This window comes from Anolis sagrei, chromosome 2, assembly GCF_037176765.1.
Source record: "Anolis sagrei isolate rAnoSag1 chromosome 2, rAnoSag1.mat, whole genome shotgun sequence".
Lineage (NCBI taxonomy): Eukaryota > Metazoa > Chordata > Lepidosauria > Squamata > Dactyloidae > Anolis > Anolis sagrei.
In genome coordinates this window covers 280,390,599-280,416,456 of record NC_090022.1, presented here as the reverse complement: position 1 = coordinate 280,416,456, position 25,858 = coordinate 280,390,599, and the positions used below count along the sequence as shown (strand labels likewise).

Here is a 25,858-nt window from a genome sequence, read left to right as displayed (position 1 = left end):
AAAAAGAAATGGCTGAGTGCAAACCCACATTTGCCACAAAATAAATGTTGGGGGGAATGCATCACATTCGGAGTTGCATTAAGAATGCATTAACCTTTTGGGAAGTTTAGTTCAAGTGAACAACATTTCTGTTTGAGTAACATTATGTTCACAATCAAGCTAAGGAAGGAAGTGCCATTGATTTCAAAGCAGAATTAATGATGTTTCGGTGCTTCGTTTTGGCTTGTTTTTCCACAGAATGGAAATAAATGGATTTAAGACCTATTTCACTGAAATGAAAGAAAATAAGCTAAAACTAAGCACTGAAAAAGAATCAAGAGATATACATGTACTTGTGTGTGTGTGACAAATGTTACAAGAACTAATAAATCTATTGAAAAATCAATGGTTTAAATTTTAAAACAACGCAGTCCAAACGTATAAATAGCAATATGAGAGAAGTTTCATTTGGAACAAATCAAGGGTTGAAGGAAAGTAAATGGCCAAAAGTCTTGGTAGATCTTCATTCAAACAGAGGCCAGATGCTTTTTGACTGACAACTTTCTTCAATGGCCAATGAAGTTCTTACAATTCCCAATCATAATAAAAATAAATCAGAGTTAAAATAAACAGAATTAATGCATTTATCAGATATCTTTTAATGTTTCTGATATCTTAAACTCTCTCATGTACACCCACACAGTGAAAAGAGTATAATACATATATGTGTATGTGGCTATGAGAATAAAATAGGATATTAAACAACTAGCTGCAGTAAAGCTGCTGACCAGAAGGTGGGCAGTACAAAGCCATGAGTTGGGGTGAGCTCTCAACTGTCAGCTCTATCTCCTAGCAGTTTGAAAGCGTGCAATGTGAGTAGATCAATAGGGACCGCCTTGGCAAGAAGATAAAAGGGCACCCCGTTCATATATGAAGACATGCCGGTAACACAATCAGAGATGTTTATGGACAACAGGCTTGTTAGCATGGAAAATGGAACAAGAGCACCTCCCCATGGCTGGAGTTGAGCATGCCTTCAGACACTGGAGATGGAAAAAGGGGAAGCCCTTTACCTTTGTCTTTGTTGATGTCATTGTTTCACTGTGTGTGTTAAAAAGCATTGAATCCTTGCCTCATATGTGTATTGTAATCCTCCCTGAGTCCCTCCATGGAGATAAAGAGGAATAAATAAAGTGTATTATTATTATTATTATTATTATTATCTGTATATATTCTGTTTCCTTCTCACAGATAATTTTAGGTAATTTTAATCAGCAGCAAGCATGTGTTTTTGCATGCAAGCATATAAGAACATAACTGGGAAAGTCCTCTGCTCACTAAATTTCCCAAAAAACTCAAAAAAATCTTACAACTTCCTGTAGCAGTATCAGTCAGTTTCTTTGGAGAGCACCACCACATTACCTTGATTACAATTGGAAGATCGGACATGTCTGGCTGAAGATAGGATATACTTTACAAATCACAATCTACAAATGATTTATGTTTTTGAAATGCTGGCTGATATATTATACACCAAGAAGCCAAAGGTCAGAAATATGATTGATTTGGGCTACAACTCTGAGAACTCTTAAGCAAGCAGATTGGCCACTGGGCATTATAATCCCCAAAGTAATATTTCAAAGTTATTGCAACCATATTCCTTTGAACTTACCTCCTCTTCTTTGTGATAATCAGCAATAAGGTTGAATGGGACTGTGTATAATGTGCTGGACATTACACCAAAGAGGGAGCACAGAGCCAGAGTAGAATGCACTTTGGGAAAGAGTCCAATGAACCCAGTGCCTAGTCCAAAAAGCAAGTATCCAATGAAATACAATCCCTTCAATCCTATAAAAGGGAGCAGAGCTTTCTGCAAATCTGGTGGAAGAAGATCGGGAAAAGAGATACATTATAAAAAGATAACCATTTCATAAACTCTCAAACATTACAGTGTATTATTACAGTATAGTCTATCATGCACAGTGTTTTTGAAATAAATATCAATAAGTTCCTTTCCATGAAAAGGAAACTTGGGTGCATATCATCACCATCACCATCACCACCACCACCACCATTTATTTATACTCCACCTTCTTCCCAAAATTGGGACTCAAGGTGGCTTAAAAATTAAAATGATTGTGCAATTTTGAATTCTGATCCTGTCCTCTGCAGTATTAGATGTGTCCTAATTTGGTGTCATCTGCAAACGTGATAAGCACACCCTCTAAACCTTCATCAAAGTCATTAATAAAGATGTTGAACAGTACTGGGCCCAGGACTGAACCCTGTAGCACTCCACTGGTCACTTCTTTTCAAGATGAAGTGGAACCATTGGTGAGCACCCTTTGCGTTCAGTTGCTTAACTGCTTAACCTATTGCAAATCCATCTAACAGTGGTATTGTTTAGCCTACATTTTACTAATTTGTTTGAAAGAAGATCATGGGGGACCTTGTCAAGGCCTTACTAAAATCAAGATATGCTACATCCACAGCATTCCCTGCATCTACCAAGATTGTAACTCTATCGAAAAAAAAGAGATTCGACTAGTTTGACATGACTTGTTTTTGAGAAACCCATGTTGACTTTTAGTGATCACAGCAATCCTTTCTAAGTGACAGCCTCCTTAATGATCTGATCCAGAATCTTTCCTGGCATTGATTTCAGGCTAACTGGACAGGAATTGTTTGGGTCCTCTTCCTCAAACCTCTGCAGTTAAGCCTATTGGGTTAAAAATGTTTTTACTTGCTAACAGAAAGATCTAAAGGAGACATTATAGTTCCATTTCAAGATCTTAGATCTCTTTTACCCACCAACTTTGACATACAATTTCAATATCTGGGAGAACAATGGGACTACAAGAAGGACTTCACTTTAGGATCTCAGAGTCTAAATAGAGTCATTGGGGTATATTACAGATACAATGGTCCTAAGCCATATAGGGTTATATAGGCCACAATTAGAACTTTAAATCATGCCGGAAAACAGATTGGTAGCCAGCACAAATGTAGTGTGGGCCAAATGTGACCTTCTCACTGGAGCCTGTGGATCAAAGATTCTCGATCACTATCATACGTAAAATGCTATGAAGCCCTACATGAATCCATTTGCTTATTCAGATGTTCAAGGAAGAGTCCAATTTCTTGGTAGTACTCACATGAGTAAAGTGAGGAAGAAATTGCATTGATGCACATCCCCCAGCATCCAATTTCTACTCCTCTTTCATAAGTCAGATAGGCTGTGGAATTATGCGGTGCATAAGGGTCGCCGTTAAACACAATCTGCAAAGCATCATAAAAAAGAAGAAAGAATCGGCTTTCTTGATGGGCCCATGGGTCTCATTAAATGGAACAAGACTCAGAAGGCATGGAAATGTCATGCCGAGATGGAAAAGAGAGAAAACTAGGAAGGAAAAAGTCATGCCCCTGTTAGCATAATATATCACCTTTTGCATCTTGATGTCATGATGTGCAACATTAGGTTAGAATCAAAACTGAAAAATTCCTTTTTTGCTTACAGCCACCAGAATCCCCCTGGCCACCATGGTAAAAGGGAGATGTAATCTAAAAATGTAAATCGCCCAAGCTCTAACTGGAACATTGGAAGTTCTAATTGGAATTGGAACAGGGTTTTTCAATTTTGTCTATACATGTCTGGGATTGAAACTTGAGCCACTCAGGCACAAAGCATGAACTTTTCCACTGAGCCACAGACCCATATTGTGCATCACAGATTAATGCAGATATATCAATATGTCCCAGGAGGCATCTACATGGCAGGATTAATGTAGCATGACACTGTTTTAACTGCCATGGCTTGATGCTGTGAAATCATGGAGGTTGTAGTTTTGCAAGAGCACTGGCGAAGAGTGCTGGTGCCTCACCAAACTACAAATACCAGTATCCTATAGCATTTAATCATGACAGTTAAAACAGTGTCAAACTACAACAATCCTGTGGTGTAGATGCTTCTTAATTATAATATTCCATCATGAAATAAACAGAGCAGATGCATGGGCAGAAAAATTAGCTAGTTGAATAAATTTGTATACTGCGTCTTTCTTCACATAGAGCAGCCTACAAAGAGCAGTGTTTGTTCTTCAGTTGGTGTTGTGGCCTCTTGGGACTTTAATCCAAATTCAGAGAAATGTTCTCTCTTGCAAAAATGAAGAGACTTCAGGCTATTGGGATCCAATTTGTGCTTCTTTTTTTTTTGGTCCTTGAACCATAGAGATCCACTAAGTGGAACCTGGTGGAAGACATTATATATTAGAAAGAAAGAATCGTGACCGAGGATTTCATTCTAAGTGAATGAAGTTTGCAGATTTTAGAAACTGAATACTGATTATCCCATGCTTTCTTCATTTCAGCAGTATAATTTGAGGAATAGGAGATCTTCTTCAACTTACAGAAACCCTATCATGGCATTTTCTTCAACTGAGAACCCAGTGGGTTTCCATGGCCAGGTGGAGAATCAAACCCTGGTCTCCAGAATTGTACTCCAATGCTCAAACCATGACACCACATTGACTCTCCCTGCAGTCTAATTACCTGCTTCTATATAAACATATTTGAATGACATCAAATAGGGAACTATTGTATGCCACCCATGTGGCTTCCAAATGCAGGTAGAATTGTTGATTGATATGCTATTTCACTTGCCTTTGGGCTGGTGTGAGAGGACCTCATTTAACACAGTTCAAACTGCATTTTGGCAGTATAGATCCAGTCTAAATGGAGATAAATATTTTTGGGAGGTTTGGGGAATCATAATGTTTTTAAAAAACATATTATTTTGTCTTTGGGGGCATAGAGTAGTTATTTTTTTAATTCCCACCTATCTGATAGATGGAGTTGTCATTTCTTTTTGTTCACTGAAATTTCTCACTCTTGATCTCTTGGGGCATTATAGCTCTGAATGTTGGCCACCATGTTATCAAAAATAAGTGCATGAAATCATTGATGTCAAAAAGTTTGCATTCAAGGGAATAGCTTAGGGTGGCCATTTACAAATTGCCAAAAGGGAAGAGGCATGAAGATCAAGGGAGGGGAACAGAAGTGCATAATATTTGCTAATTATAATTTGTGTGTATCATCACAAATTTAGAAACAATTCCTATCATTAGAATTTATCCATCTACATTTTATATAGACATACAATACATCTCAGCATAGAGGAAAAGAATATGACCTGATTGACCGTGGGATTGCTGAGCCAATTTGTGCTAAGTGTTAACAGGCATCATCAAGGACCCTTGCTACTCCTTTCTTACTTTTCATCATTAAACTAGACTTGAATTTCATAATACATTTAACAATAGACAGCTTGAAGCAGAAGTGTGTCCTCTATAACAACCTTTCATCCTCTAGACTTTAGCTCCCAGAATCTCTGATCACTTGACAAATTGGCTAGGGGTTCTGAAAGAAGAAATCTAAAATAACTGGAGGGTCAAGGATTGAGAACCACTGTGCTATAAAATAAGATGCAGCCACCCTTGACACTGTCCTTTCTTTACCTGCCCCATAAAGTCAGTGAAGAAGAGCATATTGGAAAGGAAAGCAGTCCATCCCATCAAATGGCTCACACATAAACAGCGATAGTGGGATGGCATGGTTAGAAGTGCTTTTAGGAAGCACAGCTCTTATTTGGAGAATAAATACTTGGGGAAATTATACTACTCCTCTTCCATTGAAAAAAAGAGAGGAGTAGCATTATATATAAAGGAGAACTTGAATCCCGATTTAGCATTTAAAGATAACGAGGGGCGGATGATAGGAGTTAAAATTAAAGCTAACGATCTGAACATACTCTTATGTAACATCTACGCCCCTAATGGAGCAAAAAGCGCCTTCGTCAAACAATTGAGAGGGAAAATAGCTGAACATATGTGCGATAACTTGGTGATACTAGGTGACTTTAACGGGGTGCTGGATGGCAGGATAGATAAATCTGGGGAAAAAGTAAAGTGTGGGATACTCCCGCAAAACTTCCTACAATTGAAAAAAGATCTGGGACTGCATGACATCTGGCGCCTTAAAAACCCAGAGTCCAAAGACTTCACTTATTACTCAGCAAGACACCACACGTGGACATGCATTGACATGTGCTGGGCAACCAACTTGCTATCAACCAAAGTCAGAAAAGTTAAAATACTTACAAGGAGCTTTACAAACCATTGTCCGTTAAAAATAGAAATAAAAATTGGTCCACAAAATAGGAGGTGGAAATTGAACGAAGCTTTGATTAGACAAAAAGAAGATATAGAGCGCAGCAAAAAAACAATAAAAACTTTTTTTGAAGAGAACAAAGATAAAGGTACAAAGCTGAAGATAGTATGGGATGCCAGCAAGGCAGTCATGCGTCGTCACTACATCCAACAAGGAGCTATCAAAAACAAGAAAAGAAGAGAAGAAAGGACAAAACTGGAAGCTAAACTCCAAGAAAAAGAAAACCAACTAAAGAAGCAGCCAAAAAACACTGTGCTATAAAATAAGATGCAGCCACCCTTGACACTGTCCTTTCTTTACCTGCCCCATAAAGTCAGTGAAGAAGAGCATATTGGAAAGGAAAGCAGTCCATCCCATCAAATGGCTCACACATAAACAGCGATAGTGGGATGGCATGGTTAGAAGTGCTTTTAGGAGAGACTTAATGGTCATCTGCTTCTGAACCTGAAATGAAGAACAAAACAAAACTAAGCAGAATGCCTTGTTTTAAAACACACTAGAAGTATTCACAGAAGACGGTATTTTTTTTGTCCAGTATTCATGGTTTTTTAAAATCCACACTCAAATCAGATTAACACATTATCCTTCTGCCTAAAAAGCAAAATTAAACGTCAAGGAAAAACATACCCTTCTAACATTGGAAATGCTCTGGGATGGGCTTTGGTGATCTCCAAAACATTGAAGATGCAAAGAGGCAACTTTCTTTGATCTTCTTACATGGATAATACCTTTCAAGTTGATTCCAACCCTACTGAGTTTCCAGCAGGTGAGCAAAACTATGAAATCCTTTCTGGACTTTGATGTGAAAATAAACTTTAAAAATGTTTTTAAATTTTACCCAAGTATTTTTTAAAATAAAAAGCTTTGTATTGTAAATCATGGCTTAGGAGATCAAAAGTGTAATGAACGAATACTTTCAATAAACATGAAATAATATTATAGGAAAAGAGGAAGGGTCCAGACTCATTCCAATCCCAATGTATTCACTGCCACCAAGACTATGCAAGAGACTGACTCTTTTATGTAATATGTATATTTGCTATGGGCTGTATAGGATGTATGCCACAGGCCATAAACCAGGCATGGGCAAACAAAGACCCGGAGGCCAGATGTGGCTCTCTGGGTGCTTACCTCAGGCCCTCATTTTCTCTGATCTCTTCACATAAGGACATGGTGGCCCGCCTTGTCCGTATGCCAAAAAGAAGGGGGAGGAAGGCACATAGCAGCTGAGAGCCCTCTGGAGCACTCTCAGCCACCATGTGTCTCACTCTCCTCTCGGCATAAGGATGGTGCAAGTGACCCGATCCTTATGCCAGAGAAAGACTCGAGGAAGGCACGCGGTGGCTGAGAGCCCTCCAGAGCATACTCAGCCATCTATCTCACCCTCCTCCCAGTATAATGCCACAAGGATAGCCTGAGTATCAGGGGAGGAGGGTGGGAAGGAGGATCAAGGCAGTTACCAAATGTACCACCTTCCTCTCAGCATAAGGATGATACAAGCAGCCCTGTCCTTATGCTGGGAAGACAACCTGAGGATGACCCTGGCCCTGCCCTGCAACCTCCTGGCCCCATTCTTTCCCAGGCCCTCCCTACTCAGTGTGTGCTCAGCCCCCTTCCCTACTGGCCTAGCCCTTCCGTCTGGGCCCATAATGTGGCCCCAAGGCAAAAAAAGTTTGCCCATGCCTGCCGTAGATGGACTAAATAGACAACAAAAGACAAAAGTAATGCATTATTAAGAGACATAAATATGACTAGGCTGAATTACTTGAATGAAGGTAAATGAATCAACGCATCAAAGCAACATTAAAAGCATAGTGTGATTGTGCCTTTGGACAGTTGTGAAAGTTACATACATACGTTTTATTGATAAACCCATTGGCCATTTCAAAACATTCAACAAACATATTTAACACATACACATAGAGCATACAACTCACATTACAGTCAAAGTTAAAATAAACAAGCTCTTAACAAGAAGTCAAGATCCAGCTGAAATATCTGCATCACCCCTACAATTTACATCAATCGACTCCAAATATGCAGTTCTCAACATAGTTGCTTTAAATAGAAAAGGGTCCGTTTTGTATGTAATTTTATCATTCTGGCCAGCCAATTAAAATTTAGTTTTAATATAAGGATCCCAGTGTATCTTTTGTATAATGTATGGTCCGAGGTGTTGGTTTCTCTCTTTCTTATACAAGTTACAGCTAAACAGTGCATGACCAATATCTTCTATCTCTGCTGCTTCACGGATACAAAAATTGTTCGTTATATGGGACTTGGTTAAATCTTCCATGTCTGACCATTGTGTCCAGCTGTTCAAATCTAGTTCTGGTAAATACCCATCTGAGTTGTTTAGGACAGTTGGAAAAGTGATGCAAGAAATCTCATCCCAAGAGAATTGCTTCTGATGAACTTCTCACTAGTCAAAGGGCTAAAAAAACAGAGACTGCACTATTAAAAGAAATAATAGTCCTTGATGATGCTGATGGTGAAGATGCTTAATTGAACCTAATGCCTAAGGCTCACTTTCAGATTATCAGATTCAGCTGGTGGAAATCTGGACATGAAGTCAACTTGATTAGATTTTGAATCATTTTGTTCACATTGTTCCATTACAATGCAAGTTCTCCCTGTATTCCTAAACTGTCTGAAGTTGACATGAAATATCAACATACAGAAGTAGCCTTACAATCTATATTGTTCATTCAGACGAGCATCTAAAATGCAAATCCCAACTCACACTAAACCCATTTGACTGGTTGAGTGAGCTTTTCGATATGTATAGTGAAGGAATTTTCACCTGGCTCAAGATATGGTAAATGCAATTAGTTTCTTGTAGCTAGAGATAGATCCTGCACTATATTTTCAGTGTCACAGTCACCATGGTGCCCAGACAGCAATTTTCTCAATAATAACCACTCTGTCTTTTCCTTCCAAAAGTTGGTCATTGGTGAGCACCATGGATACAAATGTGTGTGTCCACAGGCAAATGCAATTTCACAGAACTTCTTGTCACTGAAAAATTTCTTCTATTATGTACCCAATAAAGAGATACAAAAACAATTCTGACATCATAGTGTTCCATTTAGCCCAGTACTTGATCTATTAGTTGGTGATGTGTTGTAATGGATAGATCATAGAACACTGCTTGCACAATCCCTTTTCTTGTTTTGACAGCCCACCTTGGGTCAAATCATGAGTCTGATGATTTCTAGGTACATCAGTTTAAAATCCAATTTTATGCAGGCAGATCTCACTTGAAGTCCTTAGCTGGAATTTATCTAGTTCTTGGATGGTTCACAGATGGTGACATATTCAGATTTGGATGCAAAAGGATGTGATCAGATTCTTTAGGAACCAACCTGTAAAATAACATTTCATCAATCTAGGGCTTATCTCCATAGACTGCTTAATTAGCCAGTTTGGAACAGTAATGCTCTGGGCTATCCCTGGAGCCTGTCGTGTACTGTGTCTCCAACCATAATGGCAGCAGAGTAGAGTCTGCATGGTCCAGCTGGGTCAAGAATGGTTCAGCCAATTGGACCATCATCTTACTTTCCTGTCACCATCGCTGGTGCAGAGTTCTGGGAGAGCTCCTGGCCATCAGAGACTCTCTGTGTTGACAATCCTTTCTGGAGGCAGAGACACCAATGTGACCAGGGAGAAAGATGAGACATATGCAGCAATGGTGGCAACAAGGACCAGTTTCGTCCTCTTTCCCCTATGCTGATGAGCTCCAGGAAAAGGAGATAATGGTGGCGCCTTGGTGGACAGCATCCTGGTTCACATGGAACCCAGTTGTATTATTAACATTGCCCAAACTGTAGCAATGTTCTAGAGTTTCAGCTAAACCCCAAAGCATGCCCAACTTTCCTTAATGTGGGTTAACCTTGTTTATCACAGAATAACAGATAAAGACCAGAAAAACCCTGGACTTCATGAAGACAACCAGGAGTAACTTCATGGTGAGCCTATGTAGATTAAGGTTCCTTCATGTGGAACATGAACTTTATATGATAGTGGACTCACAAACCTTGATAATAAGAGAGATGCCTTCTATGAGTATGTTTGTTTGTAATGCCTTGATCATATTCCTTTGGATTCTGCTTCAAGAATAATTTGTCTTTCCCATGTAAGGAAGATTTTGTGTTAAGAGACTTGTATTTTGAACCTTTGTGTAGTATATTTTGAACTTCAACAAGCTTTGTTTGTACATTGAATGCTCTATGACTATAGCATATATATGAAAAACATTCTTATTGGCTTATATGTTATTGTTCATAGTGGCCTCTTGCCCGTGCACTTTGGGTAATCCTTTCTCTGTATTCCTATGTAGATGAACCCATAGACTCCAGCTGAATATATGTAGGTTGACATGCAATCACCCCCTTTTCTAAGGAAATCTCTATGGATCAGATTACAGATACTTCATTCTTTGCTATGCTATTTAATCCATTCCGAGGTTCTTTGACATGAGGGCAAGAATGATGTGAAACCTATATTATAATGCAAAGAATATCTCGTGGGTTGTCTGAGTCCTTTTAATTAAATGTGTTGACTTGATCTTGGCTGAGAGACCATTTGAACATAGTACTACTTTGTCAAGTACATTCTTGGCTTAATTTCAAGACATGAAATCAGAACAAAATTAATCAAAACCAGTGAACTCAAGACAGCTGGACAGGGGCACACATACGGCTTGCTCTCTGGGATCAATGCCCATAGCTTGTATTTCAGAATGAAAAGTGAACGGTTTTTATTACGAAGGGAGTTTCAGTTTTCAGGTGGAAAGATGTTTTCATGCAGCATTGTAGATTATTAACTAATTACTCAATTGGTCTAAGATATTTCATGAAGCGTTCTGGTAGTGGAATGGAGAGAAAGAGAATTCAAAGTGTTGGTTAAGACTTATAAAACCCTATACGGCTTATGTCTATATTTTCTAAATATAGAAAATCCCCCTTGATGGATTGTTATTTTGTACTGAAGGGACTTGTGTGTTCCAATGAATCTGCAAGTGTAACCATCAGAGTCATGTCCTCCCAGGAGGAGCCAGAGGGGAGGATCCAGACCAAGAACAATCTGAAAATGGCAGAACAGACGGACAACAACATGGTACATGTTGCAATGGCTGTGAAGTTGGAAGAAGGCTGCAACAGTTGAGAAGCCACTGTCGTCATGTTAACTGTGCAACTGGATGGAACCCTCACTCTGTGAACACTGTGTGTTGATCAGCTCTGCACCGATCTCTACACATAAATCACATTCACACACAGGCATCTTACAAGAAAAATAAAACAAAACCAACAATAGTCCCATGGTGATCAGCAAGAGGTGACGGGGGCAGGACTGTGAAATCTGGAAGCCCCTAGACACAGACTGGCACATAGGCAGTGGATATGGATTCAGTCACTCTACCTCAAGGTCCAAGGAAGTTGAGTAGTTTGGCAGCTGTATCCATGACTGAGAAGTCCTTTTAAGATCCACTCTGCTCACTTCACACAGGGAGGAGACTAGAAAAGATGGTCTAAGCATAGACTGCCTTTCTCATCCCTGACTGGACTGTCACTACCTTACAGCCACAAAAGAAAAAATGAATTTTGGCACCACTTAGACTATGTAATTATATGTGCCCGAGACCACTGTGATGTGTTCCTTACAAGGATCATGACAGATGTTGATGACTGCTGGACAAACTACAGGTTAATTCGATCTACAATGGCCATCAAGATTGCCCCCAAATGCAGACTCAAAACTACATTTGGATACCAACTAAGCAACAGCAGGACTGAAAATGATAACGAGATCCAAAGCCTTCCAAATATGGCAGAGAGACACCAACTGTGCTGCTAAGAAAAAGATCTACGTCAGTACGAAAGCTGAGGTCCAAAGAAGAACTCAAGAACATCTTGTGGACAAAAAAAGCTTAAGAAATCCAACACTTTGCAAATGCCCATGATGCACGGGAATTCTTTCACACAACAAAGGCCATCTATTGCCCCAACCTTATTCTCCATCTTCACAGCTATGACACTGCACCTTGTTGATGCAAAGCCACCCACCGGTGTGGAAATCATTTATCAGACAGATGGCAAGTTACTTAACCTCAGGAGATGGAAAACCAAAACCAAGGTCACAACAACATCTGTTATAGAACTCCAATATGCTGATGATAATGTAGTCTGTGCTCTCCAAAGTGCTCTTTCTGCAGGCATCATCCAATCCCTTTGCAATGCCAGAAATACAGCTAATGGTGTAACATTAGAAAATGTTGACTGTTTCTGCTACTTTGGCAACCACTTCTCCACAAAAGTCAACATTGACTCTGAAATACAACACTGCCTGAGTGCTGCGAGTGCAGCACTTTCTCAAATGAATCAGAGAGTGTTTGAGAATCAGGACATTCGTAGGGGTCAAGATGCTTGTTTATAAAGCTATTGTTCTCCCAACCCAGTTATATGCCTGCAAAACTTAGACCACCTACTGATGTCACACCTAACTTCTAGAACAATGCCATCAGCCTTGCCTCTGAAAAATCCTGCAAATCTCTTGGGAAAACAGACAGACAAATGTCAGCATGCTGGAAGAAGCAAAGACCACCAGCATTAAAGCAATGATCCTTCACCATCAACTTCACTGGACTGGCTATGTTGTTCAAATGCCTGATCACTGTCTCCCAAAGCAATTACTCTACTCTCAAATCAAGAATGGAAAATGGAATATTGGTGAACAGGAAAGGAGATTTAAAGATGGGCTTAAAGCCAATCTCAAAAACTGTGGCATAGACACAAGTCTATATTTTTAATGTGTAATGTGTTCTGATTGTGTTTTTAGCTGTTTAAACGGAATATTTTAATTGGACTACCTTTTGTAGTACATATAATCCAACTATTTTGTTTTAACATATTTAGGCTGGTTTTTTAGAACCAACATGGTGTAAGTGTACTAGAACACTAGAAGAAGAGGGTTCAAACCTACTGGGTGGCCTTGGGCAAGTCAAATTCTCTCAGCCTCAGAAGAAGCCATGGGCAAACCCCTTCTGAACATCCTATAATAGGATCACCTTAGGGTCTCCATAAATCTGAAATAACTTGAAGCTACACAATAAGAACAACAAAGTTGCTTACTTTCAACAACAAGCCCCTTACTTTCTTCTTCTGGTTCCTTGAGTGTAATTTGTGCAATTTAAAAATTGCAAACAATCTTGAAAAATCACCTTATGACCTGAACTTAGAGATGGAGCTTTAGTAGCATCTGCTCAAAAGTTTTTGTTAGCAAAAATCTATTGCAACTTTTAAAAAATAGTACCATTACCTGGATGTCTTTTTTTATGGAGAGCTTCTTTTCCTGTGATACAATCTGAATTTCATTATATCCAGTGTTGAAATAACCATTCTTTACTTTCCCCAGAGAACCATATTGTTGGGGCTTAGATGCATTCAGGAGGGCTTTGGATTTTGCTTTGGTGGTGGTGAGAGATACTTCAGGAATGCTGCACAAGTGTACCGTAAGACAGATCAGGAACACCAGAGCGGCGTAGAAGAACATCACCTGGAATTCTGTTCCCAAATATGTTCCCAAGACAGTGTGGCCCCAGTCAATGGCCCCTGTAAGGTAGCCAAGGGCCCCGCCCAGACCTAAAGCAAAATGGAGACACTCTATTAAAAGTAAAAATATAGTACAACTTTTATTTAATACAAACATGTATTAAATGACTGCCCCATTTAAAGATTAAATCATCTCCCATTTTTGCTTCTTTTCTCTCTCCTCATGGTCCATTTTACCCAATCACTCAATATACTTTCAAATAGCAGATGATCCTAATTTATATATATACTTGTGTGTGTGTGTGTATCAGTAGTTGCAAATAGATGAAAGAGATATCATTACATTTACTAGCAAACTCGGGTGGTGAGGGCCATCAGGGTTGTAGACAAAAGATGGAGGCATTGGGTAAACTCCATCTATGGGAAAATCTGAAGGGAGGGGAAAATCCCATCTCCAAATGAGAATTTCCTGCTCAGGTTCCATAGGTTCAGGCTATCATATATATGGCCATATATATGGCCATTGACTGCAATTGTTTCTCTCCTTCCTGGGAATTCACTGGGGACTAACAGCCAATGGCTCCAAGGCGAGCACTTTAAGTAGCACTGAACCAGGAGGCCATATTCTTCCATAACAGCTTACAAGGGTTTTGAGATCTTTGTTTCTCATGTAGACCTCAGAAATGGTTCTGAGAGAGAGCTTTCTCACTGGCTTCCCCCCAAGCAAAGCTAGGCTGGCTCCTTTTTGGTCTTTCCACAAGCAAGCAAAGAGCATTATCATACCAGCTTGTTGTTTTATAACAATTGTGTGAAACAATCATTATCACACTTCTCTGCAACTGCACTACGGTGCTGCTTTGGCAATGCACAGTTCTGTGATCAGTCTTCTATACTGCCTCACTGGCCCTGCCTTCCAACCCATATAAACATGGAAAGCAATAGGAGAGACATAAGAGGCCTCATCATGCTTGAACATTTACCCACTTTAATCCACTTTCAATGCTGTGCCTGCTTTCTGCAAAATTCTGGGGTTTGTAGTTTAGGGGGGCCCAGCACTTCTCTGGGTGAGCAGCTTAAAGGATCCTCCCTAAACTACAAACTTCAGAATTCTCCAGGAGTCAGTCACAGCATCTAAAGTGGATAAATGCTTAAGCATGATGAGGCCCTAAAAGTCACGTGAAAAGGTATAGTCAAAATGGTCCTGTCCTGCTGTATTTGTGATTTTCCAGCTTTGTGTAATAATTAAATGCACTTCCTTCCTGCAAGACTTTGGCAACTAACTTCACTCACAGTGGAAGGGGCTGTGGTGCTGACCTGAAGATTAGCAGTTCAAATCTATGAGATGGGCTGAGCTCCCATCTGTCAGCTCCAGTTCCTGCCAACCTAGCAGTTTGAAAACATGCAAATGTGAGTAGATAAATAGATACTGCTTCAGTGGGAAAAGGCAAAGAGACACTCCAAGCAATCTTGCCGAATACACAACCAGGAGGTGACAATGCAGGATCCTTGGCTTAAAAATGGAGAATAGTACTTCCCCAGTGCCAGAGATGAGCACCACCTCCAGAAGCTGGAAATGAAAGGAGAAACCTTTGCCTTTGTTTGTGTTTGTGTGTGTCTCATTGTATATAATTGTAAAGGCATTAGATGTTTGGGTTGTTGTAGGTTTTTGCTTATATGTTTATATGCTTAGATGTTTGCTTATATATGTAAATGCTGTAATCCACTCAGAGTCCCCTAGGGGAGAAGGGTGGAATATAAATAAATGGTATTATTATTAGTGTGATTCTGTGTTTTCTTTTACTGGTACATTTTAATTTTCAGCTTTAGTATCTTAGGTTCTTAATTTGCTCCATGTTTTATTTGTAATTGTTTTATTCTATTTCATTCTTAGCCACACCCTGAGTTCAACTTGTGTTTGAAGAAAGCTGTGAATCCAGAAAGTAAGCCATGTGCAATATTCCAAAGGAAGGTGGAAATATATTGGCAGAAACCTGAAACAGGAACATTTCTACAAGGAAGTAAAATTTTTGCTCCAGATTTTACTGCAACATTTTGCTCCAAATTCCCTTGCAATGGTCATGCTGGCCTGGGTCAATGCAGCCTCTTTAGGGCTTTGGTGAGGTTACTACTTTGGATGATAATTCCAATAATATCTCAGCCAGCATCACGTGAGTTGCCGGGCAAAAAAGTAATTTAACCCACTTTGTACTTTCCCACCGTGATGTTTCAATAACATTCTGTTGAGGAGTCCCATAATACGTCTGTTATTTGAAAGGTCTTAAAATAGGCTGCAGAAGGTCTAGACATGAGGATCACTCACAGAAAGCCACACAACCTGTGAGAACTTAAAATCCTCTCCAAAGGTCAGTACTGGATATCAGTGGCTAATTTAAAAAATGGACTTGCAACTTGTATCTTATTGAGTGATCAAAAGGACTCCAGCTTTCTCTAGGGAACTCTGTGTGTATTTTAGTTTGTTGGACACACTCAGAAGGAAGAAAAGGGAATTCTTATTACTGCTTCCATTCTTTCCAGTTTAAGAAATAAGAACTGCTAAAGTCTAAGGTTTACAAAAAGTGGCTTGGCTTGTAATTAGTCTACTCTACAATATTGGCTAGAATTTGGGAATGACTCCATCATAAACACAGTGTGCTTTCAGGAACAGCTTCTGTCTTTGGGAAATGATAAATGCAGTGACTACTGTGATTTGTGACAGCTACCAGAAATGCAAGGACACATCCCATGAGTAGCAGCATGAATAACATCTGAGATGTCCTGTCTCCCAAATCCACGAGGCAGGTGATTTTGACATTGCAGCCCCTGGGCTTGCAATGCAGCACAATCTGCTCTTTGTCTTGTGGTGGGCTGATCAGAGGCATTCAGATCACGTGCATTTTCCTTCCCTCTCTTAAGACCTTTGCCAGCCCAACATGAAAGATTAGTCCAGAGGTCAGAGAACGAATATTTTTAGAGCATAAGAATTACTACATCTGTAAAAGGGGGAAAGGCTGGATTTACAATGGAGAGGAAAGATCACTGTTGACAAAAAGAATTTCCAACTAGGAAACAATAATATCTTTTCTTTCATGTCAAAAAACCCGCAGCTCTTTGTAGAATTTAAAATTGTTTTTTGACATTTCACTGAAACCCACTTAGTGATCAACCCCTAATTTGAAGACCTAAATGCTCACCATAGTGGTGTTCAAGATGAGAATACAGAGCAGGGGTAGGGACCTGTGGCTGTCTAAATGTTTTTGGATTGCATCTCCCAGCATTCCTGGTGACTAGTAACATTACTCGGGGATTTTAGGACTTGCAATCTAACAATATCTGAAGGCATTTCCACTTATGCTTGCCCTGACACAGGAAAGCATAGATCATCACAAGGTAAATTAGTGTTATTTGGAGCTGGACAAATCATTATTAGGGGCTGCAAAATCAGCATTAATGATCATTCAGACCAGAGTTGGAAAAAAATTATTTGGTGGAACTTCAGTTTACAAAATCCCTCGGTGTTAGCAACAGGATTTTGGAAATTCAAATAGAAAAACAGAAGATTTCCTAAACTTAGTTCAGAGATGGCACTCTCATGTATTCAAGGGAAGTGAGCATTGGAACAAGATTTTTGGAGCTAAAAGTAAACAGAGATGTTTTTAAAGAGTGCATAGATCTTAACTGGGTTTTTTTTGTCTACAACCTTAAAAGAGATTTAAGCAAGAAAATGGAGATCTTGTGAAAGGGGCAAGAGGAAATGGCTTTTTCTTAGAATTGTTAAGGATAATGATGGTGTAATTTAAAAAGTGTGTTAACTGCCTTTTGAAAATGGAAACAGAATATTCATTTGTTAAAGAATACATGATAAGATGGGGCCCAAATATTGGGCATTATGTACAAATGAATGCATGTACCAAAGATTTTTTAAAAAATTACTTTGTGTTGCAATCTAAAAGAAAATGTGTCCAAGATGGTATATTATATAATTTGTGAGAAAAATGCCAATAAGTGTTTCAAATCAACGTTGGAGTTGTCTGGACAAACAAGAATCTTTTTGGTCACATGTGGGGGATTTAAAAGTTGGCAAAAAGTGATTAAGATGTATATATAAATTAATTCAAAACATTTTAAAGGTAGAGTTTACATTTTACCAGAAATGTTTTGCTGGGTGTTATTCATAAAGAATTGCATAAAATATGCAATATAGTTTATTTAATCTAGTATAATTTAGATGTATGTTTACGTTTAGCTATGCATTCAAAGCACAAGATCATTCCATCCCGTGGATGATCAAGTTTCATTATAAACAATGGCACAGCAAAGTGATGTCTCTCATCTTAAAGAGCAAAATCAAAGCTAGCCTTTTTGTGTGGAATATTTTCAAGTCATGGATGGTTGGAATTCATTCTGCAGCAACGAAGTAAGATGAGGACAAAAGGGGGAGTGGAGTAAAGTAGGACATTTTAAAAGCAGATGTAAAATTGGGACAGGAAAGGATTAATCAGAACTGTAATTGCTAAATTGGGATAGTTGGAGAGAGAAAAATCTAAATGTAAGTATTTTTAAAAAGTCACCGTATATAATAGTAGCATTGTTAACAGATGCAATATAAAGTGTACACTCCCTGCCACTGCCTTCTGGTGTGATATGTGGCAAAGGATTTGAGCTTTATACATCTGTCCATTTCTATGTGATATTTATATAACTAACACAAGCCCAATGTATTTGGAACCTCCCGTTCTCATGGAAAGTATAATATTTGGGGTGAATGGTTCTACCCCATATACTACTAAGAAAACAAAACCAACCCAAGAGCATTCCAAACATTGCTAGGTTAACTTCCATTTTAATTGTGTCTTTCTTTGAAAGAAACTTATCTTCCAGAACCTCTTTGTAGTTCTGTGGTCACAAGGTAAGCTGTTTAAACAATGCTCCTGACTGAAGCAGCAGATCAGATGATCCATTCATTCAGGGAGCTTGAGCACGGAAACAGAAAGGAGACCTCAACGCAGCAAGCATCCTCCCCTTCCCCTCCTCTCCCCTCCCAGAACATCTCCTCAATCTCTAGCATCAATGGTATAAAGGGCCCACAAAGGTGCCTTGGAAGCCTTGTTTTACCTGTCAGAAGGGCGTGATAATGGAGCCCTCTTTCCTTATCCTGGTGAGAGCAGACGTCAAACAGATAAGCCTTAATGGGACCATCAATGAAGTCAGCTGCAAAATCAAAGAGCACCACACCCAGCATAGTGATGACTATAGCCCAGGTCCTTTGGCTGGCTCGGTCAGGGACCAAAGCTATAAAAAAGGAAATTGCAGGGGAAAAGTATTACTTATAGAGAACTGAGGATGGGAAGTAGGGGAAGGCTGAGCGAAGGAAGATAGATGAAGACCCTTTGTTGAAATTCAGTCAAGGGACAAGGGACTCTTCCTGCTGAAGGGTCTATAGGAGAAAAGTCCTGATCCTGTGTTGTGTTATTACAAGTAGTGCTTGGAAAGGTTATTTTTCCAGACCACAAAACCCATAATTCCTCACATTTTGAAAGTCTTCTTCCTCCTACTGTGTGACAACCTCCTGTGAAGTTGCCCAATCTTTTCAAAGTTATGCACCTTGGCTTGAAGCAACATCTTTCCTCCCACCTTTGTCTCTAACAAACTGAAATTAACATCTCACCATCATAGTTATAAATTTTGTATTTTAATTGTCATTCTCACACACCCATGCATTTGCTGAATGGAACTTCGTCTATGAAGAGTTGTGCTATAAATTCTTTCACTCGCTTAAGCCCCTTCCACACAGCGGTATAAAGTCCACATTGAACTGGATTATATGGCAGTGTGGACTCAGATAATCTAGTTAAAAGCAGACATTGTGTATTATCTGCCTTGATATTCTGGCTGTCTGGAAGGGCCCTGGCCTTCACCACCCCCAATCACATATTTGTTAGATATGGATTGTATTTTGTAAGATATAAATGTTTAAATATTTCTTGCACATAAAATACCATGAGTAATTTAATTCTGTGCTTCACTTGGGAATGTAAAGCTTCTGTCTTACAAACTACCAGCCCTAATTTCACTGTGCCTGAATTTATATGGTGAATGAGAGCATGCCAAAAGACTTAATTTGGTATAGGATTATATATTCCTTTCCACCACAGTTAGTTAGCACTCACGAGATGAATCTGGCAGGCTTCAAAGCACTCGTGTTGGTGTTAACATACTCTGAAAGCGATTTCATTCCAGTGACTGCCATGGGTCAAAGCCAATTTCAGTACGGGGTCCTTGCAGTCTGCAAATTGCTTTGCAACCTCCCTGCCCTTCAAATAGTCCCATGGCTTCTGTACAGCTGCTCCAGAATAAACATTAGGCTTGCATATGGGTAATATCTATGGAGATCTCTTGGACTTTTAAGCTACTGAGCCACTTTTGAATTGTTTTTAACTCCAAATGACCTGTTATAACAGCAAAAAGATTCATCTTGCCTGAAGAACTTTAAAAGGTTAGCTTTGAAGTAAGCTACTTGCATTCCGTGTGTGAGCCTTCCAAATTTGTTGAGGAAATGCCAGGTTTACTTCAGAAGTCTCCAGAGCTTAGTAAATGCTGCCTTTTGAATTGGTCCTAATCGTAGTAATATTATTGGGGTGAGACTGCTTGCGTAGAGACAGCCAAGGGAGAGAAGAGACAGGCGCTTTGAGCTGGAATGCTGAGAACAGTCTTGGTCCAAATGCTGGAATTCAGCTTCTTCATAAGCACAGTTTGGAAAAATAACTGTTTGGGACTATGATCCATGGATTCATAGATTCTGCATCCACAGATCCAAACATACATGTTATCAAATTATTATTTTAATCCCAAAGACAAATCTTGATTTTGCCATTTTTTATACAGAACTTCATTTTAATATGCTGTTGTATTTAATTAGTATCCATAGATTTTGTAATTGGAGCGGGGAGGGTGTTCCTGGAACCAAACCTCAGTGGGTATGAAGACTCCAATGTGCAATTTTCAATGACCATGCCTGTTTGGGGAATTAAAATTGTAACTTCTGTAGTACCTATTGCTTGCCACTTGTATTTCTTGCTAGGGAAAGGCTGTAAGAGAGCAAAGATTACTGTGGAAATCTTAATATGCCTCTGGAGAATTTAGAAAACGGACATGTTGCCATCAAAACTTCTGCAAGCCAGACTGAAAACACTGATAGGGGCAGTGCTTGGCCTTCATTTTGCAGGTAAAGTGCAATTGCTAATATTAGGACTGAAAAGATTCTGTAGGACTGTAAGACAAGTAGCACTATGAAACTGAAATATTGTAACCAAAATGTCATTTAAAAAAAAAATATTCTGCTAATACCGGGATAGAATAAAAATCAATGTGGTTGACCTTTCCAAGAAGTTACACTTGAAATAAACAATGTACATTGATTAATATAATAACTGGATTGGTCATCCTTTTTATTTTTACCTGCCTTTGTTTTCTTGGAAACTTTGTGCAAAAATGTTGCCAACACAGATAGCAAACCCAAATACAGAATACATATACTTTCTGAATCAAGCAAGCAGCCTGCTGCAAATGTTCAGCACATTGCCTGAAAGGCAATTAACATGGTGTCCCTCTTATTTGTATCCCAAATCTTTATTTTTTTAAAAAGTAATGCCAGCTACTATATAGCAAGCAAACCCATAACCAACATCCAATCCATAATTAACCAATAATCATTTCACTGCTACTCCTGAATTTTGAAATATGACTTGGTTGGACTGAAGTTCCCAGAATTCACAGGGAGGAGGGAGCAAGCTTGTTTTCTGCTTCCTTGGAGACTAGGACACGGAACAATGGCTTCAAGCTACAAGAAAGGAGATTCCATATGAACATTAGGAAGAACTTCCTGACTGTGAGAGCTGTTCAGCAGTGGAACTCTCTGCCCCGGAGTGTGGTGGAGGCTCCTTCTTTAGAGGCTTTTAAACAGAGGCTGGATGGCCATCTGCCGGGGGTGCTTTGAATGCAATATTCCTGCTTCTTGGCAGGGGGTTGGACTGGATGGCCCATGAGGTCTCTTCCAACTTTATGATTCTATGAATTCCCAAGCAACATGGCTACAATTTCTCAGTTTAAGATATTTGTAGCAACTAAGACACTGTGTAATTCAGTCATGGAAGGGCTGAGCAGTTCTCCCATGACAAAAGTGCAAAGTGAATCCTGAATCCTGATGTATTCATCCCACATTTTGCTTTAATGTTGATGCATGGCTTTTCCTCACTACCTCTGAGGATACTTGCCATAGATGCAGGCGAAATGTCAGGAGAAAATGCCTCTAGAACATGGGCTAGCATTTCTAATAGTGTTTGGGAAAGTTACGTTTTTGGATTACAGCTTACAGAAATCCTGCTAGGCAATTCTGGGTTTGTAGTCCAAAAAAGTAATGTTTTCCTCCTCAACAATCTTTTCTTTGTTGAAGTATTTGTTGAAGCTTTCACTTACTCACCTAAGACGACAGTGTCTCCGTTGAGGTACAAAGCCATTCCCACCAGCATCATCATGCCAAGGACCAAGATGAAAGGCCTCCGCTTTCCCCAACCAGAAGAGCAGTGGTCACTGGCTGAGCCGACCACAGGCTGCAAAACAAAGCCAAGGATGGGGCTGATGAGCCACACCAGGCTATACAAGCTTTTGGGGAGGCCCACGCTGAGGAGTACCGGGGTGACAAAAGCAGCCTCCACAGCGTAGCAGAACTCCCGGCCAAACATGACCACACTGTGCATCACCAACTTCCCTGTGGCCTTCTTGGGAGGCTCCACTTGTCCAAAAGGGTCTCCCCCAGCCAAGGACTGGAGCATGGTCTCCTCTTTCTCGCTGCTGCACTCCATGCTGGCAGTGCCCATCTCACAGGGCTGTGGAAGCAGCCCAGCCATCTCTGGCTCAGACAGACTCATCAGGCTGCTGTGTGGGAGCGCGTGCTCTAGCAGACATGGATCTTGGGTCAGGCTGGGAAAAAAGTGAAAAGAGCTAAAGGAGGGGCTCACATACTTTTCATGGCTCCAGAATCACAAGTTGCACAAGGGGGAGTGGTGGGGGGAGTACTGTGCGCCTGAGAGCCTCCAATGGAAGATTAGTCCTATTAGAGCTCCGGGCTAAATGGAGAGTTCTCTGCTCTCTATGACTGGAGGATTATCTCCAAAAGAGCAAGGAAGCCTTTCACGTGAATGTACAATCCTCATGCGCCAGGGAGCAGCTTTCATTTAAAGACATGATTGTTTTAAACTGAATTTGCAAAATAGCCACATAAACTATTTCCTTCCGTTCAGCAAAGCAGCAAGATCCAGAATTTGGATTTTTTTTTAACTGCAACTCCCAGAGTATCAAGCCAGCATTCGAGTAGTTACTTTTTGAACTCTCCCAACAGGACAATTTGTAGCAATCAAACAGTATCCAAAATCCACAACATGTCAATATTAGAATCTATGACAAATGTATGACAACACCACCACTACCACCATCATTATCATCAACATCTCATCATCATCCTCTTTATTTATAGACTGCCTTATCTCCTCGATGGGAGCTTTTGAGTTGTCTGCCTGGGCAATAAGAAATTGGCAATTTATAGTTTATCCTAAAAATATTGACCATTTCTGGGTTGTGCTTGTTTTAAAAACTGCAGATCCCAGAATCCCCTTAGCACTGATGACTAGAGAATCATTGACTTTTCCAAACTCTGGTCAGGATATTGATGCATTTGTCAATTATCTATGAGATACTTTTTTACACTCTGATTTAAAGCAACAATGGGTTTACTGGACTGAACTGGTTGACAGAGTTGTAGAAGGAAAAAAGAGTACAAGTTATGCAAACTCTCTAGTGGCATTTAATCCCATGTGCTTTGATGCTTAGGATGCTTTGATGTTTGGCTTTCTTGCTTCCTGGGTTCTGTTTTCCCTGTGAATACTTGAAGCTCCTTCCCTATATTATGTTAAGCTTCTATTTTAATGTTAAGCCTATTTTCCATGAGGAAAAATTAAAATACACAGGGAGTATTCTACTTTAGGGTTCATTTTGAAAAAGTCATCTCTTTTCCATAGATTATTATATTATATTATATTATATTATATTATATTATATTATATTATATTAATGCCCCATTTTATCTCCCCTGAAGGGGACTCAAAGTGGCTAAATTATCAGAATGTTTGAAAACATAAATAATATACAATTAAGTAATTATATAACATGGAGCTATTACTAGGTGCAAGTAGATATAACATTCTTTTTCTGCCTGATTTAATATGACAGGACATGCACAGCCAGTGATAATATTCTAATATACATGCTAATCCTTTTTTTAAAAACCGTGTTAATAACTTTGAGATTAAATCTAAGATTGTGAGCTTTGGTGAATGAAAATGAAAGGTGTTTTTAGCTTCCCAGCGGTGTACTGGCCAGTGAGTGGAATGGAATTATACTTCTCCCTGAAGGATCTTATTTGGCTTTATAGTTTTCAACACAATTTGCTGATAAGGCTCTACACCAGAAATGATGGATTGTGTGACCTTCCTGGTGATGTTGCACTGCAGCTCTTACCATCTATCCAGGGGCGGCTCAACCCATTACGCCAAAGTAAGCACTTTCAGTATAGTTGATTTTGCCCAGGGGCGCTCTTGAGGTGCTCTTGGGGGAAAATAGACCTTGACATATGTGAGTTGTAGTTATTGGGATGTATAGTTCACCTACAATCAAAGAGCATTCTGAACCCCACCAATGATTGAATTGAACCAAATATGGCACACAGAATTCCCATGGCGAACAGAAAATATATATCAGTGATTGGTTGGGGGAGGGGGTGGCAAAATACTCTTTGCTTACCATTGAAAATTATCTAGGGCTGCCTCTGCATCTATCTTACCACCTGGCTCTTTGAGCAGGCTTTCCCAAATGCAGTGTAGCAGATAAACTCTGATCTTGGAATGGCTGGACAATGCGACTGGATAATGATTTGGTAATGAAATGCGAAGGATTTATTGTTTTATGATGTTTTTATTGATGTTATTATGTAGTGAATTTTTATCCATGTTTAAATGTTTTATCTATTTTTATATTGTTATGGGCATCGAATTGTGCCTTTCTGTAAACCGCCATGAGTCGCCCCTGGGCGGAGTGTGGCAGTATAGAAATATAGTAAATAAATAAATATCACTTATGGCAATACTGACTAGAACTGATTGGTACTACAGTCCAAGGAATCCTGAATAATCACACATTCCCCATCACTGCTTTGAGCATTTTATTTATTAGTATAGTTTAACTCCAACCTTAGACCAAAAATAAGTACTATAATAAAATGACAGAATATGAATTCTATATTGCAGTGATTCATGCCATTAAATAAAGATTTGTGCATGCCTGTGCATGAATATGCAACATATGGCAAACCTGTATGGCCTTTGATACCATAAATCATGGTATCCTTCTGGGACCCCTCATGGAAATGGGGCTTGGGGGTACTGTTTGACAATAGCTCTGATCCTTCTTGGAGGGCCATTCGCAGAAGGTGGTGCTGGGGGACACCTGCTCAGCCACAGCCTTTGTCCTGTTCGGTCCTGCAGGGCTCAGTATTGCCCCCATGTTGTTTAACATCTACATAAAGCTGCTGGGAGAGATCATCCAGAGTTCTGGAGTTCAATGTCTCCTGTACGGATGTTCCACCTGCTGCTAAGGAGGCTGTTCAGGTCCTAAACCAGTACTTGATAGCTGTAACTGTCTGGATGAGGGTGAACAAATTGAAATTGAATCCAGACAAGACAGAAGTACTTCTGGTCAGTTGAAAGGTCAAACAAGGTATACAGTTACAGCCTGAGTTGGATGGGGTTACACTCCCCTGAAGACACAGGTTTGCAGCCAGTTTACCAGTTGTTAGGATTTCTGGGAGTTGGAAGCCAAAAGTATCTGGGAACCTCAGGCTGAGAACCACTGGTATAGATGCATATGTAGACATGTATGATGGGAGTCAGGAGAGAAAGAAACAGAGAGTACATATAGCAAACAATGGTGACCTTTTTTCTGCCAGAACAGTTTTCAGTAGAACCGAGCCTTACTTCCTCTGCAGACTTGGCACACTC

At 39.7% G+C, this 25,858-nt stretch overlaps 1 protein-coding gene across 1 annotated transcript in view; it reads right to left on the bottom strand.

The window, feature by feature from the left end:
• The window catches only part of SLC45A2 (solute carrier family 45 member 2), a 29,077-nt gene extending 6,318 nt beyond the window's left edge, over positions 1–22,759 (bottom strand). The window contains exons 1-6 of the mRNA XM_067464640.1: positions 22,231–22,759; positions 18,867–19,043; positions 13,522–13,844; positions 6,505–6,648; positions 3,135–3,258; positions 1,652–1,857 (exon numbers count right to left, since the gene is read on the bottom strand). Of these exons, the coding sequence (XP_067320741.1) occupies positions 1,652–1,857; positions 3,135–3,258; positions 6,505–6,648; positions 13,522–13,844; positions 18,867–19,043; positions 22,231–22,678 (1,422 nt within the window). The 5' untranslated portion in view covers positions 22,679–22,759. The remainder of the gene's footprint in view (positions 1–1,651; positions 1,858–3,134; positions 3,259–6,504; positions 6,649–13,521; positions 13,845–18,866; positions 19,044–22,230) is intronic.
• Positions 22,760–25,858: the final 3,099 nt, after the last annotated feature.